Source organism: Pseudophryne corroboree, chromosome 8 (genome assembly GCF_028390025.1).
Source record: "Pseudophryne corroboree isolate aPseCor3 chromosome 8, aPseCor3.hap2, whole genome shotgun sequence".
Lineage (NCBI taxonomy): Eukaryota > Metazoa > Chordata > Amphibia > Anura > Myobatrachidae > Pseudophryne > Pseudophryne corroboree.
The window spans coordinates 406,143,249-406,159,050 of NC_086451.1; the positions used below are offsets into that span (position 1 = coordinate 406,143,249).

At 44.5% G+C, this 15,802-nt stretch overlaps 1 protein-coding gene across 1 annotated transcript in view; it reads right to left on the reverse strand.

The window, feature by feature from the left end:
- Positions 1 to 4,682: 4,682 nt before the first annotated feature.
- LOC134947862 (cytochrome P450 2G1-like) overlaps positions 4,683 to 15,802 on the reverse strand; it is a 52,747-nt gene continuing 41,627 nt past the window's right edge. The window contains exons 4-9 of the mRNA XM_063935707.1: positions 15,261 to 15,421; positions 10,739 to 10,915; positions 9,811 to 9,952; positions 7,021 to 7,208; positions 6,797 to 6,938; positions 4,683 to 4,884 (exon numbers count right to left, since the gene is read on the reverse strand). Coding sequence (XP_063791777.1) covers positions 4,703 to 4,884; positions 6,797 to 6,938; positions 7,021 to 7,208; positions 9,811 to 9,952; positions 10,739 to 10,915; positions 15,261 to 15,421 — 992 coding nt within the window. The 3' untranslated portion in view covers positions 4,683 to 4,702. The remainder of the gene's footprint in view (positions 4,885 to 6,796; positions 6,939 to 7,020; positions 7,209 to 9,810; positions 9,953 to 10,738; positions 10,916 to 15,260; positions 15,422 to 15,802) is intronic.

Genomic DNA, 15,802 nt, shown 5'->3' on the forward strand with positions numbered 1-15,802 from the left:
GTCATACTAGTTGTTACGAGTATACTACTATCTCTTTATCAACCAGTGTACAGTGCGGTAGTTCACGGCTGTGGCTACCTCTGTGTCGGCACTCGGCAGGCAGTCCGTCCATCCATAATTGTATTACAATATATACCACCTAACCGTGGTTTTTTTATACCACCTAACCGTGGCAGTCCGTCCATAATTGTATACTAGTATCCAATCCATCCATCTCCATTGTTTACCTGAGGTGCCTTTTAGTTCTGCCTATAAAATATGGAGAACAAAAAAGTTGAGGTTCCAAAATTAGGGAAAGATCAAGATCCACTTCCACCTCGTGCTGAAGCTGCTGCCACTAGTCATGGCCGAGACGATGAAATGCCAGCAACGTCGTCTGCCAAGGCCGATGCCCAATGTCATAGTACAGAGCATGTCAAATCCAAAACACCAAATATCAGAAAAAAAAGGACTCCAAAACCTAAAATAAAATTGTCGGAGGAGAAGCGTAAACTTGCCAATATGCCATTTACCACACGGAGTGGCAAGGAACGGCTGAGGCCCTGGCCTATGTTCATGGCTAGTGGTTCAGCTTCACATGAGGATGGAAGCACTCAGCCTCTCGCTAGAAAACTGAAAAGACTCAAGCTGGCAAAAGCACCGCAAAGAACTGTGCGTTCTTTGAAATCCCAAATCCACAAGGAGAGTCCAATTGTGTCGTTTGCGATGCCTGACCTTCCCAACACTGGACGTGAAGAGCATGCGCCTTCCACTATTTGCATGCCCCCTGCAAGTGCTGGAAGGAGCACCCGCAGTCCAGTTCCTGATAGTCAGATTGAAGATGTCAGTGTTGAAGTACACCAGGATGAGGAGGATATGGGTGTTGCTGGCGCTGGGGAGGAAATTGACCAGAAGGATTCTGATGGTGAGGTGGTTTGTTTAAGTCAGGCACCCGGGGAGACACCTGTTGTCCGTGGGAGGAATATGGCCGTTGACATGCCAGGTGAAAATACCAAAAAAATCAGCTCTTCGGTGTGGAGGTATTTCACCAGAAATGCGGACAACAGGTGTCAAGCCGTGTGTTCCCTTTGTCAAGCTGTAATAAGTAGGGGTAAGGACGTTAACCACCTCGGAACATCCTCCCTTATACGTCACCTGCAGCGCATTCATAATAAGTCAGTGACAAGTTCAAAAACTTTGGGTGACAGCGGAAGCAGTCCACTGACCAGTAAATCCCTTCCTCTTGTAACCAAGCTCACGCAAACCACCCCACCAACTCCCTCAGTGTCAATTTCCTCCTTCCCCAGGAATGCCAATAGTCCTGCAGGCCATGTCACTGGCAAGTCTGACGAGTCCTCTCCTGCCTGGGATTCCTCCGATGCATCCTTGCGTGTAACGCCTACTGCTGCTGGCGCTGCTGTTGTTGCCGCTGGGAGTCGATGGTCATCCCAGAGGGGAAGTCGTAAGCCCACTTGTACTACTTCCAGTAAGCAATTGACTGTTCAACAGTCCTTTGCGAGGAAGATGAAATATCACAGCAGTCATCCTACTGCAAAGCGGATAACTGAGTCCTTGACAACTATGTTGGTGTTAGACGTGCGTCCGGTATCCGCCGTTAGTTCACAGGGAACTAGACAATTTATTGAGGCAGTGTGCCCCCGTTACCAAATACCATCTAGGTTCCACTTCTCTAGGCAGGCGATACCGAGAATGTACACGGACGTCAGAAAAAGACTCACCAGTGTCCTAAAAAATGCAGTTGTACCCAATGTCCACTTAACCACGGACATGTGGACAAGTGGAGCAGGGCAGGGTCAGGACTATATGACTGTGACAGCCCACTGGGTAGATGTATGGACTCCCGCAGCAAGAACAGCAGCGGCGGCACCAGTAGCAGCATCTCGCAAACGCCAACTCTTTCCTAGGCAGGCTACGCTTTGTATCACCGCTTTCCAGAATACGCACACAGCTGAAAACCTCTTACGGCAACTGAGGAAGATCATCGCGGAATGGCTTACCCCAATTGGACTCTCCTGTGGATTTGTGGCATCGGACAACGCCAGCAATATTGTGTGTGCATTAAATATGGGCAAATTCCAGCACGTCCCATGTTTTGCACATACCTTGAATTTGGTGGTGCAGAATTTTTTAAAAAACGACAGGGGTGTGCAAGAGATGCTGTCGGTGGCCAGAAGAATTGCGGGACACTTTCGGCGTACAGGCACCACGTACAGAAGACTGGAGCACCACCAAAAACTACTGAACCTGCCCTGCCATCATCTGAAGCAAGAAGTGGTAACGAGGTGGAATTCAACCCTCTATATGCTTCAGAGGTTGGAGGAGCAGCAAAAGGCCATTCAAGCCTATACAATTGAGCACGATATAGGAGATGGAATGCACCTGTCTCAAGTGCAGTGGAGAATGATTTCAACGTTGTGCAAGGTTCTGATGCCCTTTGAACTTGCCACACGTGAAGTCAGTTCAGACACTGCCAGCCTGAGTCAGGTCATTCCCCTCATCAGGCTTTTGCAGAAGAAGCTGGAGGCATTGAAGAAGGAGCTAACACGGAGCGATTCCGCTAGGCATGTGGGACTTGTGGATGCAGCCCTTAATTCGCTTAACAAGGATTCACGGGTGGTCAATCTGTTGAAATCAGAGCACTACATTTTGGCCACCGTGCTCGATCCTAGATTTAAAGCCTACCTTGGATCTCTCTTTCCGGCAGACACAGGTCTGCTGGGGTTGAAAGACCTGCTGGTGACAAAATTGTCAAGTCAAGCGGAACGCGACCTGTCAACATCTCCTCCTTCACATTCTCCCGCAACTGGGGGTGCGAGGAAAAGGCTCAGAATTCCGAGCCCACCCGCTGGCGGTGATGCAGGGCAGTCTGGAGCGACTGCTGATGCTGACATCTGGTCCGGACTGAAGGACCTGACAACGATTACGGACATGTCGTCTACTGTCACTGCATATGATTCTCTCAACATTGATAGAATGGTGGAGGATTATATGAGTGACCGCATCCAAGTAGGCACGTCACACAGTCCGTACTTATACTGGCAGGAAAAAGAGGCAATTTGGAGGCCCTTGCACAAACTGGCTTTATTCTACCTAAGTTGCCCTCCCACAAGTGTGTACTCCGAAAGAGTGTTTAGTGCCGCCGCTCACCTTGTCAGCAATCGGCGTACGAGGTTACATCCAGAAAATGTGGAGAAGATGATGTTCATTAAAATGAATTATAATCAATTCCTCCGCGGAGACATTGACCAGCAGCAATTGCCTCCACAAAGTACACAGGGAGCTGAGATGGTGGATTCCAGTGGGGACGAATTGATAATCTGTGAGGAGGGGGATGTACACGGTGATATATCGGAGGGTGAAGATGAGGTGGACATCTTGCCTCTGTAGAGCCAGTTTGTGCAAGGAGAGATTAATTGCTTCTTTTTTGGGGGGGGTCCAAACCAACCCGTCATATCAGTCACAGTCGTGTGGCAGACCCTGTCACTGAAATGATGGGTTGGTTAAAGTGTGCATGTCCTGTTTTGTTTATACAACATAAGGGTGGGTGGGAGGGCCCAAGGATAATTCCATCTTGCACCTCTTTTTTCTTTTCTTTTTCTTTGCATCATGTGCTGATTGGGGAGGGTTTTTTGGAAGGGACATCCTGCGTGACACTGCAGTGCCACTCCTAGATGGGCCCGGTGTTTGTGTCGGCCACTAGGGTCGCTAATCTTACTCACACAGCTACCTCATTGCGCCTCTTTTTTTCTTTGCGCCATGTGCTGTTTGGGGAGGGTTTTTTGGAAGGGACATCCTGCGTGACACTGCAGTGCCACTCCTAGATGTGCCCGGTGTTTGTGTCGGCCACTAGGGTCGCTAATCTTACTCACACAGTCAGCTACCTCATTGCGCCTCTTTTTTTCTTTGCGTCATGTGCTGTTTGGGGAGGGTTTTTTGGAAGGGCCATCCTGCGTGACACTGCAGTGCCACTCCTAGATGGGCCCGGTGTTTGTGTCGGCCACTAGGGTCGCTAATCTTACTCACACAGCTACCTCATTGCGCCTCTTTTTTTCTTTGCGTCATGTGCTGTTTGGGGAGGGTTTTTTGGAAGGGACATCCTGCGTGACACTGCAGTGCCACTCCTAGATGGGCCCGGTGTTTGTGTCGGCCACTAGGGTCGCTTATCTTACTCACACAGCGACCTCGGTGCAAATTTTAGGACTAAAAATAATATTGTGAGGTGTGAGGTATTCAGAATAGACTGAAAATGAGTGTAAATTATGGTTTTTGAGGTTAATAATACTTTGGGATCAAAATGACCCCCAAATTCTATGATTTAAGCTGTTTTTTAGTGTTTTTGGAAAAAAACACCCGAATCCAAAACACACCCGAATCCGACAAAAATAATTCGGTGAGGTTTTGCCAAAACGCGTTCGAACCCAAAACACGGCCGCGGAACCGAACCCAAAACCAAAACACAAAACCCGAAAAATTTCAGGCGCTCATCTCTAGTAAAAAGTCTATGACAGGTGAGGCACTCTCTAGGATTGCAGAAAAGAGGTCCCGAATCAAATGGCAGACCTAATCTATGTCAAAAGAAGAAAAGTGATATTTTTAGAAATATCATTTAGGAAGCGAGTTTAATATTGTCTGCACAATTACTCTGGATTAAACCTTTATTAAAAATCATTGATTTAGGAAGACATGGAACAGAGTGCAATATCTAATAAGGAATAAATCTAATTTCATAGGAAGGAGCCATTTTTCCCAAACCGCTGTATTCCGGGGAAAGGTCAATGTCACTTGGAGGTGTATCAGAGCGAATATCAAATTTCTGAAGGATGGAGGTGAGGTACAGGAAAAGCTCCATGCGTGCCAGACTTTCCCCTGGGCATGCTCTCTTTCCTGGAGGGAGATACAGTAGGAACATATGAGAGAGGGTATCCAGATGATAGGTTGACCTTAAGTCAACAGTCAATAGGTCAACCACGAATGGTCGACATGTATGGTCATTAGGTCAACAGTGCTTATGGTCGACAGGTACAAAAGGTCGACAGGTGGAAATGGTCGACACACATATGGTTGACACAGCTTTATTGTCTTTGGGTTGTTTTTTTTAAACTTCTTCCTACCATCCATGTGGACTACGATTGGGAATAGTAACCTGCCCGAAGCATGTCGAGTGAAGCGAGCCATGCGAGGGGACGCGGTACACTAATTGTGGTTCCATGTGCTGTGACAGCAAAAACGACACCAACATTTTTTTTAAAATATTTTTTTGTGTCGACCATTTGTCATGTCAACCTTTTCCAGTGTCGACCTTTTGTCCCTGTCGACCCTATGACCTTTCACATGTCATTTTTTTTAAATCATGTCGACCTTTGGCATGTCGACCAATAGTGGTCGACCTATAGACTGTTGACCTAATTAGAGTTGACCCTGTGAGCCATATCCATGAGAGAGGAGGTCTAGAAATATGTAAGAGAACTAGAAGCTTAAAAATTCTGTATACAGACCTGTGTATAATGCAAAGTGCTACAGTATATTAAATAAGAAATAATGTCTACTTGAAATAACATCACTGGTAGGCTTTTCATCCAATGCAGACCTCTATTAGACATGGTTTACTCACTAAGGACCTTATATAATGTAAGGCATATATACAATTTTGCAGTGTACATAGACAAATACAAAACACACACCAATTTCCGTAGTGTACATGCTCATCAAAATGCATCCATATCTAGAGTTTTGTGTATTTTAGGGATAAACTTACTAAGGTGGGAGTTGTTTAGAACTGGTGATGTTGCCCATAGCAACCAATCAGATTCTACTTAAGATTTATCTAGCTGCTTCTAGAAGATAGTAGATAGAACCTAATTGGTTGCTATGGGCAACATCACCAGTTCTAAAAAAACTCCCACCTTAGTAAATTGGACAAGCATAAGTAGGTAGAGTAAGTAGTTGCAACATGATTCCACTTGGACAAAGCCACAGATCCCCTGCTTACAGTATGAGATATATCTTTAGCCTGTACTAGAGGCCTGGTGTAATGATATGCAATGGCGATGATGGTAGCAGCGGAACTATCTGTTACCGATTGGTTGTGTAATATTGACCCTTCTATCTGATAGTACTTCATCCATCAGGACAAGTCACAGCCATCCATACACATTACCTATTTATCCTGTCAGTCTGAACTACTGCAGAAAAGATGACTCCCATTGGATTCGCAAAGTAGTAAGAGCAGTGTCTGCCTTTCCTTACATTTAATATGGAATATGTGATTTTCACATTAATAACACTACTAAGACACTTTTCTCTCTTGTGTATTATAGAGAACACTCCATTACATTATGCTATAAAGAACCAGGTAATGTAAATTTATTTACTACTAACAGCGGCATGCCTGACTTCCGTCTGATGCTGAAATGTTGGATGAAGAGATTGAAGGGGGGGGGCATATTATATTCTATACTATGGAATCTTCATCACCTATTGTGTTCTAACATTTCTAATATACTGGCAGAAGTTAATACATGGGAGAGAGGACCGTTTGTGCTTGTTTAGGTGTTGTCATCTATTCTCCAATGCTGGTAATCAATGGCCTGCCTTTATTAGGAAATGCACAACTGATTTATACAGCAATGAGTGCTATCATTGATTTACCATGAGAATCAGCAAGGAACCTGAGGAAACCTTTTTCAATCTCCTATGTAACTGGCCTATCATCTTTTCACCTTTAGGACCACAACTCAATCTCTCAACATAGAAAGCTGAACACTGAGAAATATGATAAAGGGGAAGGGTCACGTACCTGCAGAGAATGCCATGAAGCCTTCGCTTTTCTTAAACAAACCATCTTTATCTAGAAAATGTTCTGGATCAAACTCATGCGGCCTTTTGAACAGCGAGGGGTCATATAGCACAGAATGCAGAACTGGAAAGATAACTGTACCCTAGACAAAGGAGAGCTGGCATCAATTAAATGCTGCAAATATACTTAGCAACATGTCCTTTTTGCTGGGAGTACATTAATACCTTGGGTAGGGAATAGCCCCTAAAAACAGTGTCCTCTGTCACAGAATGAGGAGCGCCCAGAGGTAGGAAGTCAATAAACCGCATAACCTCATGGAGAACAGCTTCGGTGTATGGCATTTTGGCGCGGTCCTCCATGCACGGCCTACGGGTTCGTCCAATTACATTCTCTATCTCAGCCTGGACCTTTTCTGGCAACATGTAGAAATATTACTGTACACAATATATTTTAACTGTAACAGTATATATTTTGAATTAAAAATATGATCTAATGTCAGCAAGCTTAAGCAAGGGTAAGAGTCTACGCTATTTAGGAGTGCAGAATAAAAGGGCAGCAAAGCTGGAGGGACAATGCTGTGTGCAGAGCCGGCCCTAACCTATATGATGCCCTAGGCAAGATTTTGGCTGGTGCCCCCTAGCACCACCGCTAATTTTGCCTCTGACAGTGCACCACTTTCCCTGCACCATCACCCCTCACCCATAGCAGTCCTTATTTTAAGTTTTCCTACCCCCTATATTTTAAATAGGAACAGTGTGCACATTCAGCGCACAGCCCAAAAAGGGTGTGTTTTTGCTGGCAAGGGGCATAGCCACACAATAGTACCCCCAATTCAAATTACGCCACACAGTACTGCAACTTTATTCACATTATATCATGCGATAGTGTCCCTAATTCACGTTACATCACACAGTAGTGTCACAATACCTTATATACATTACTCCTCACAGTAGTGCCCCTTATTCACATTACACCACACTTAATTGCTCCTTATTTACATTATACCACACCATATTGCTCTTTATTCACATTATACCACACAGTAGTGCCCATTCTATACATTATGCCACACAGTAGAGCACCTTATACATATAATGCCACACATTAGTAATGCATTTATACACATACTACCACACAGCTATGCCCCTTGCACATATGACACACATTATTAATGTCCTTATAAACATAACGCACCTTACAGATTATGACAACCTTTATTAATGCCCTTATACACATAATGTCCCTTACACATATGCTGCAATTTATTAAGGCCCTTATACACATAATGACACACAGTGCCCCTTACACATTTGCTGTACATTATTAATGCATTTTTACACATGACACACATAATGCCCCTTACACATATGCTGAACACTATTGCACAACCAACCCACCCGCACACAGCACTCACGTGGCCTCTAACACTGTGACCTCTGCCTCTGCTTGGATCTAGATGTGTCCTCATAAATCTTGCCTCAATGTTAACGTCGGGTGCCTTTTTGTTAAGAAAATGCATCTTATTTGCATTGCTATGTGGCTAGGATGTACAAGCATGATTAAAGTTATATGCAGCATGCCTTTATACTGTGTGAGACTGTGGCTGTATCTGCATATGAAATGCTACACACAAAATATAGGCATGCTGCATATCATTTTAATCAGCAGAAGCTGCTGATGCCCCTAGGCATACCAAATGCCCTAGGCATTTGCCTAGTTTGCCTAAGCCTAGGGCCAGCTCTGGCTATGTGTATGTGGGATTCTGGGGAGAAAAAAAAGTGGTACTGCAAAAAAAGTTTTCATATGTTCATAAGACAAAATAATGTGCTGCATTTGTGTGGAGACAAATTTGCTCTATGCCAGCAGCATGTCTTTGAGTGCTGGAGCAGGGGCAGATTAAGAAAGGAGGGAGCCCATGTACTTGTGGGCCCACTCCTCTCTGTCAATAGACTCTGTCGATTTTGACGCTTTTTACCAGAGTCTACTGCACATGTACAGGTCTGCGCATGAGCAAATCACCACGAAAATGGCCACAGTGACATTTACCCAGTGATTCAATTCACCAGCACCACCCGCCCTGCAACTCTATAATTCTGGTTGTGTTTTCCTCAGACTACTGGTAACCTTGATAAAACGTAAACAGTCCTTGAACCTTATACAAAGTCGAGTCACATTATTAATACCACCTCCTACATATGACATCGGCAGCCTTGTGACACCATTTGCGAGACTGGACAAATGGCACCATTGCTAATAACGGACGTGGAAACTGCGGAACACCACTTGCCATTGATGTGTGAGGTGAACGTCGGCTACTAAGGTGCATGTGGGCCAACCAATACGCTACAGTTGAGCAGCCCACTGTCAAAATAAACCTGGGGGCAACCAGATGTGTGTCTAAAATGACAGATCAGCCTGTCTTGCTGCTGTCCGTGCTGCACACGGCGGTTACTCTGGCTATTAGCTGGTGGTCATAACAATGTGACTTGACTGTGTACTGTCTCAATATGAGGATTCTATATCACCCCTATGTTAATGAACTTTCAAAGATCATTTAACTAAATGTACATAAGAGGCAATGGGGTCTATTCATGAAGCAGTGAAAAGAGTGGACAAGTGAGCCTGTGGAGAAGTTGCCCATGGCAATCAATCAGCTGCCCCGTACAATTGTATAGTATGCAAATTTTAAATGTTACGTCAATGCTGATTGGTTGCCATGGGCAACTTCTCCACACTTTAGTGCTTCATGAATAGACCCCTATGTTAGCAAAAGGTTATTGCACCAATCTGATGCTTGTTTGTAGTACAATGGTGAGATTAGAATCTGACCAGTTTGTATTTTCTATTTGTACTGTAGCAGTTCATAACATCCCCGGATGTAAGAGGTGTACAGCTCTGCATACTATATGTGCGGAAAGATGCTATTTTTCCATGCTCATTTTCCTGATTAATATACATCCACTCTACTAACCACACTGAATCAGCCCATAATTCCTTTTTTCCAGACTATTTACCTTTAATATGTGGATACTTCATTAAGATCAGAAGCCCATATCCCAATGTGCTGCTGGTGGATTCCTGTCCTGCAAAAAATATATCCAGTGCGGACGAAAGCAGGTTTGGCAAAATATATTCCGTGTTCGGGTTCTTGCTTTCCTAAAGTCATGCAACAAGAAGCACAGCAAATAATTTTTATTAGTACATCTATACACAGTGGGGATAGGAATGTTATAGACTAAACCAGGGGTGGAGAACCTTTTTTCTACCGAGGGCCATTTGGATATTTATAAAATCCTTCGGGGGCCATACAAAAATTCTCAACTTAAAAAATTACCCTGCCCCCCAGTAGGTCTGCCCCTTAGAGGTACTGAGTATGCACGCCGGAGGCGCGCGCACCAAAAAAATGGGTGTGGCCAGTTAAAATGGGACGTGATACACATATGCCCCCAGTAGTACAGTGCCAGATACACAATTGCCCCCACAGTGCCAGGTATACAAATGCCCCTCACAGTGCCAGGTATACAGATGCCCCTCACAGTGCCAGGAATACAGATGCCCCCACAGTGCCAGGTATACAGATGCCCCTCACAGTGCCAGGTATACAGATGCCCCTCACAGTGCCAGGTATACAGATGCCCCTCACAGTGCCAGATGCCCCCACAGTGCCAGGTATACAGATGCCCCCACAGTGCCAGGTATACAGATGTCCCCACAGTGCCAGGTCTGAGTAATCTCACCCCACATGACATGTGCTAACTACGGTTTGGAATTTGGCATACAGTATGGACGTGAAAGATGTTTAAACCCCTGATGGCAATATACCCAACCGAGTGGTCACTTCTTGATTTATTCTACAGTAAATGGTGTATTCTTACACTTGTTTTCCCCCTGTAGACTGTTGGCACATCCTGGGTAATGCATATTACACTTTTGAACTCTAACCTGTTGCATCTTTAAGAGGAAGGCATCAACGTAATCCCGTGGTGAGGAGGGGTCAAACGTTGCCTCATGTTCCCGTACTATGGCTTCTGCGTAGTCCAGCTGTGCTTGGTAATTTTCAGACAGTCTGTGGTGAGGCCCTGGCAGGAGGCTCAGGACTGATGGTATGAAATTATACAGCTAAGAGAATGAAGGACATCACAGTGGTCTTAAACACAAGGGTGTAAGTGTAAAGGATCATAAAAGTGGCTTTTATAACCACCTTGGAATCTTTTTAAACTTTACCACAAAGACAGCTATAGTACCTACCTCATACACACATTTTAAAAGCATCAAACTGTCTTCAGCCATAGGGAGAGATGTATCAAGCCTTGGAGAGAGATAAAGTAAAGACTTTGCCCAAAGCACCAATCAGCTACTAACTGTAATTTCAAAGACTGTGCTAGATAAATGACAGAAGCTTATTGACTGATGTGGGCCACTTCATCTCTCTCCAAGGCTTGATTCGTCTCCCCCGGCGGCACATAAGCAATACAGCCATAGTAGTCATAGACCCCTTTGGGAAACAAACGTCCACTTCTCTGTTGGACAAATGGATCCTCAGGGTAGACCATTATATTGAAATGGATGAGATCACATCATCAACACAATGATCAGATTGCTAACAAGAATTTATTAACGTATGGTAGCCGTGGCATAAATGTAATGATCCATAGCCCCTCCAACCCCAGTCAGATATGGAAAGGGAAAGACTGTGGCTGAATATATGGGGGCTTATGTAACAGTCTGGGAGATGAAGGCTGTGCGGGAATTCCAGCGGGTATGCCCGTAGTTTTAAAGCGCCAATCATTTGCAAGGCAAATACCAACCTGGTCTTGCCTTGTAAATGATTGCCACTTTAAAAATACAGGCACACTTTCCAGAATTCACGCACAGTCTGCATCTCACAGGCTATAACTTAAGCTCCTAGGGGCCGGATGTAATGGCTTGCGAGACGACCGTAGCTCCAACCAGGTTTTGCCTTGTAAATGTTTGCTGCTTTAAAAAAGTATGAGTTCGGCCAGTGTCTCGGAGCTCCAGCCGTCTCACAGGCATGTAATCATGTGATCAGCGGTCGGGATCCCGCAGGTCAGTATACCAACGGCTGAATCCCAACCGCTAGAAATCCTGACAGTCGTGCCGCCCACTCGTGGGTGTCCACGACACCCATGGAGTGGGAATAGAACCTGTGATGAGCACAGCGAGCCACCAACCCTGCTGCGTGGCGAGTGCAGGGAGCCCGCAAGGGGCTTCATCGCGCTCGCCCCCCCCGCCGGCAATCTGGCGCACGGGAACCCGGTGATGGTATGCTGTCTGCCAGGATCGCCACCGCAGGTCACCCGATCCCAACCCGCCTCGCAAGCCATTACATCCAGCCCATGGTGTTTATACCACTTATAATATATTTGTATTATTCTTTTTCTATTTAAGGTGCATCATCCCATACTTGTCCCTTCTGCTCTTCCATTGTTTCTCCCCTCATGTCACTGTCTCCCCTGTTATTTTTGTTAATATAAACTTGATATTACAGACTAATTTTGATTATAGATGGTCGAGTCACATTATTATGACCACCAGCTAGATGCAGTGGCCGTTCATTTGCTTCGGGCCCCATACACAGCAAGGTTGGCTGAACTGTCATTGTAGACACACGTGTGGTGGCCCCCAGGTTCATTTTGATGGTGAGCTGCCCCACTGCAGTGTCAGTCGGCCCTCACGCACCTTTGTAGCCGACGTTCACCTCTCACATCAATGACATGTGGTGCTTTACAGTTTCTATGTTGGTTATTAGCAATGGTGCCATTTGTCCAGTCACGATACACCTTCACCGCGGCAGTGCGCGAACAGTTCACAAACTGCGCTGTGTCAGAAATACTGCCACCCTTGGCCTGAAAGCAACTCGGAAAAAATTGCCCCTTTTGCCCATAACAGTAACAAGTGATATGAGTGATATGTGTGCAAACGGCCTATCAAACACCTTTTATACCTACCAAGCCAGCGCATGACACGTGATGTACTTCATGGGCTACACGATGACGACGTCAAATGTAGGAGGTGGTCATAAGAATATGACTCAACCGTGTATATCAAAACATGGTTATATAAAATGTTCTTTCAAATATTAAATACAAAGACATTTTGATTTAATAAATGTCAATGTAATTATAGTTTTAGAATTATGAATAAATTTAAAAACATAAACACTAATGTACAGTATTGTACTGTTGTAATACCATTTACTTTTAGTAAAGTAGGCTCTCATGTGAGCACACAGAGCCGGCCATTGGCATAGGCAAACTAGGAAATTGCCTAGGGCATTTGATATGCCTAGGGGCATCAGCCGCTTCTGCTGATTAAAATGATATGCGACATGTCTATATTCTGTGTGTAGCATTTCATATGCAGATACAGCCACAGTCTCACACAGTATACAGCCATGCTGCATATCATTTTAATCACAAGAAGCTGCTTGTGCATCCTAGCAACATAGCAATGCAAATAAGATGCATTTTCATAAAAAAAAGTGCCCAACGTTAGCATTGAGGCAAGATTTATGAGGACACATCTGTATCCAAGCAGAGGCAGAGGTCACAGTGTTAGTGGCAGTGAGTGCTGTGTGCATGTGAGTGGGTTGGTTGTGCAGTAGTGTTCGAAATATGTGGAAGGAGCATTATGTGTGTCATATAAAAATGCATTAATAATGTGCAACATATGTCTAAGGGGCGCTATGTGTGTCATTATGTGTATAAGGGCATTAATAATGTGCAGCATATGTGTAACAGGGTACTAATGTATGTGTGTCATTATGTGTATAGGGGCACTAATAATGTGCAGCAAATGTGTAGGGGGCACTATGTGTGTCATTATGTGTATAAGGGCATTAATAATGTGCAGCATATGTGTAAGGGACATTATGTGTAAAAAGGCATTAATAAAGGTTGTCATAATGTGTAAGGCGCATTATGTTTATAAGGACATTAATAATGTGTCTCATATGTGTAAGGGGCATTACTGTGTGGCATTATGTGTATAAGGTGCTCTACTATGTGGCGTTGCGTATAGAAAGGGCACTACTGTGTCGTCTAATGTTTATAAAGAGCAATAGGGTGTGGTGTAATGTGAAAAAGGAACAATTCAGTGTGACGTAATGTGAATAAGGGGCTCTACTGTGAGGAGTAACATTTTTAAGGTAAAGTGATACTACTGTGTGATGTAATATGAATTATGTACACTATCGCATGATCAAATGTGAATAAAGTTGCAGTACTGTGAGGCGTAATTGGAATTGGGGTTACTATTGTGTGGCCATGCCCCTTGCCTGCAAAAACACACCCCTTTTTGGGCTCTCCGCCAAATATGCGAACTGTTCCTATTTAAAATATTGGGGGTACAAACACCAAAATAAGGACTGCTATGGATGAGGAGTGATGGTGCTGGGAAAGAGGTGCAAGGTCAGAGGCGGAACCAGCGGTGGTGCTAGGGGGCACCAGCGAAAATCTTGCCTAGGGCATAATATTGGTTAGGGCCAGCTCTGTGAGCACATAGATTGATTGAAACATCACAGGGTAACCCACTATCAATAAAAGACACACACAGATTTATTAAGCTCGGTGAAGTGATAAATTGGAAGGTGATAAAGGAGCAGCCAGCCAGCTGCTAACTGTCATTTTTCAAACCCAGCCTGTGACATGGAAGTTAGGATCTGATTGGCTGGTACTTTATCACCTTCCACGTTATCACTTCACCAAGCTTAATAAATCTGCCCCACAGACCCATATTACAAAGAGGGGAAGGAACTCCCAATACTTACCCACTATGGGGGTCATTCCGAGTTGATCGCACCAAGCAACGTTTTGCTGCTGGTGCGATCAACTAATCTCCGCCTATGGGGGAGTGTATTTTAGCTTAGCAGGGCTGCGAACGCTTGTGCAGCCCTCATATGCTAAAAAAGTTTCACTCAAAACTAGAACAGCCCTGCAGCTACTTACCCTATGCGACGGATCCAGCGATGGAGGTCCCGGCTGGGACGTCAGACATCCGCCCTCCGTTCTCCTGGACACGCCTACGTTATCAAAACTCACAAAATTTCCAGGAGTTTATTCTGCTGCACCTGTGTATAATGCCTAGATGTACCCTTGGACTCATATATTGTCTGTTTTGTTAATCTGGCTCTGGTGCTAGCCAGTGCCTCCTGATCCATTTAGCTCACCACACGTCCCTGCTCTATATGGATTTTATGTTTATTTTTGTTTTTCATATGTATACCTTGGAGAGAAAGCCGGGATTGGTTAAAAGGAAAAGGATTGTGGACGTTATTTGGAGAAACTTTTGAAGATGCATCATATTCCATAATAAGGTTTTGTATGGTTCCCAACAGCTGAGCGCTTGGTTCTGCTAACAATAAACAAGCCTTTAAGTAAAACATTGTCAAATTGTATGTACTCTTGGTCGTTAGTTAGAGGTCGGTCACATGACTATTTATTACCTGAACCCAGATGTTGTCCACCCTCCTAAGATTCTCGGCAACAAGGTCCAGCAGAGTTTGTAATTTAGGATCAGTGTACTCGAACCGCTTCCCAAAGATGACTGAACAAATGACGTTTGAGACTGAGCGACGGATGAAGAAAGCCGGTTTATACAAAGAGCCTAGAAAGCAAAACAGTTGGCTTACTAACTCCGCTGGGCGATGACAGTCACCGTACTCCCTGCAGCAGGGATGACATCAGAAAAAATACTCTTTATTACTAACCTCTATCCCCAGTGCTGGCTACATACATGCTTATACGTTTTTGTCCCAATCATTGAAGCACAGCAAAAAATAGCCACTTTGATCACACATCTATTGACTTAACTGCAGCAGTCTATTTATTTGCCAGTCTATTAGAAGAATGGAACATGTGTAATGCCATTCAGTGTGGTCAGACAGTAATCACAGACATAGTTCTCTGCAGATGGAATTTACGAATACTCAAACATCCAATTAATCAGACTCCGTACCATAACAGGGCAGCAGAGCGCCCTATGCTG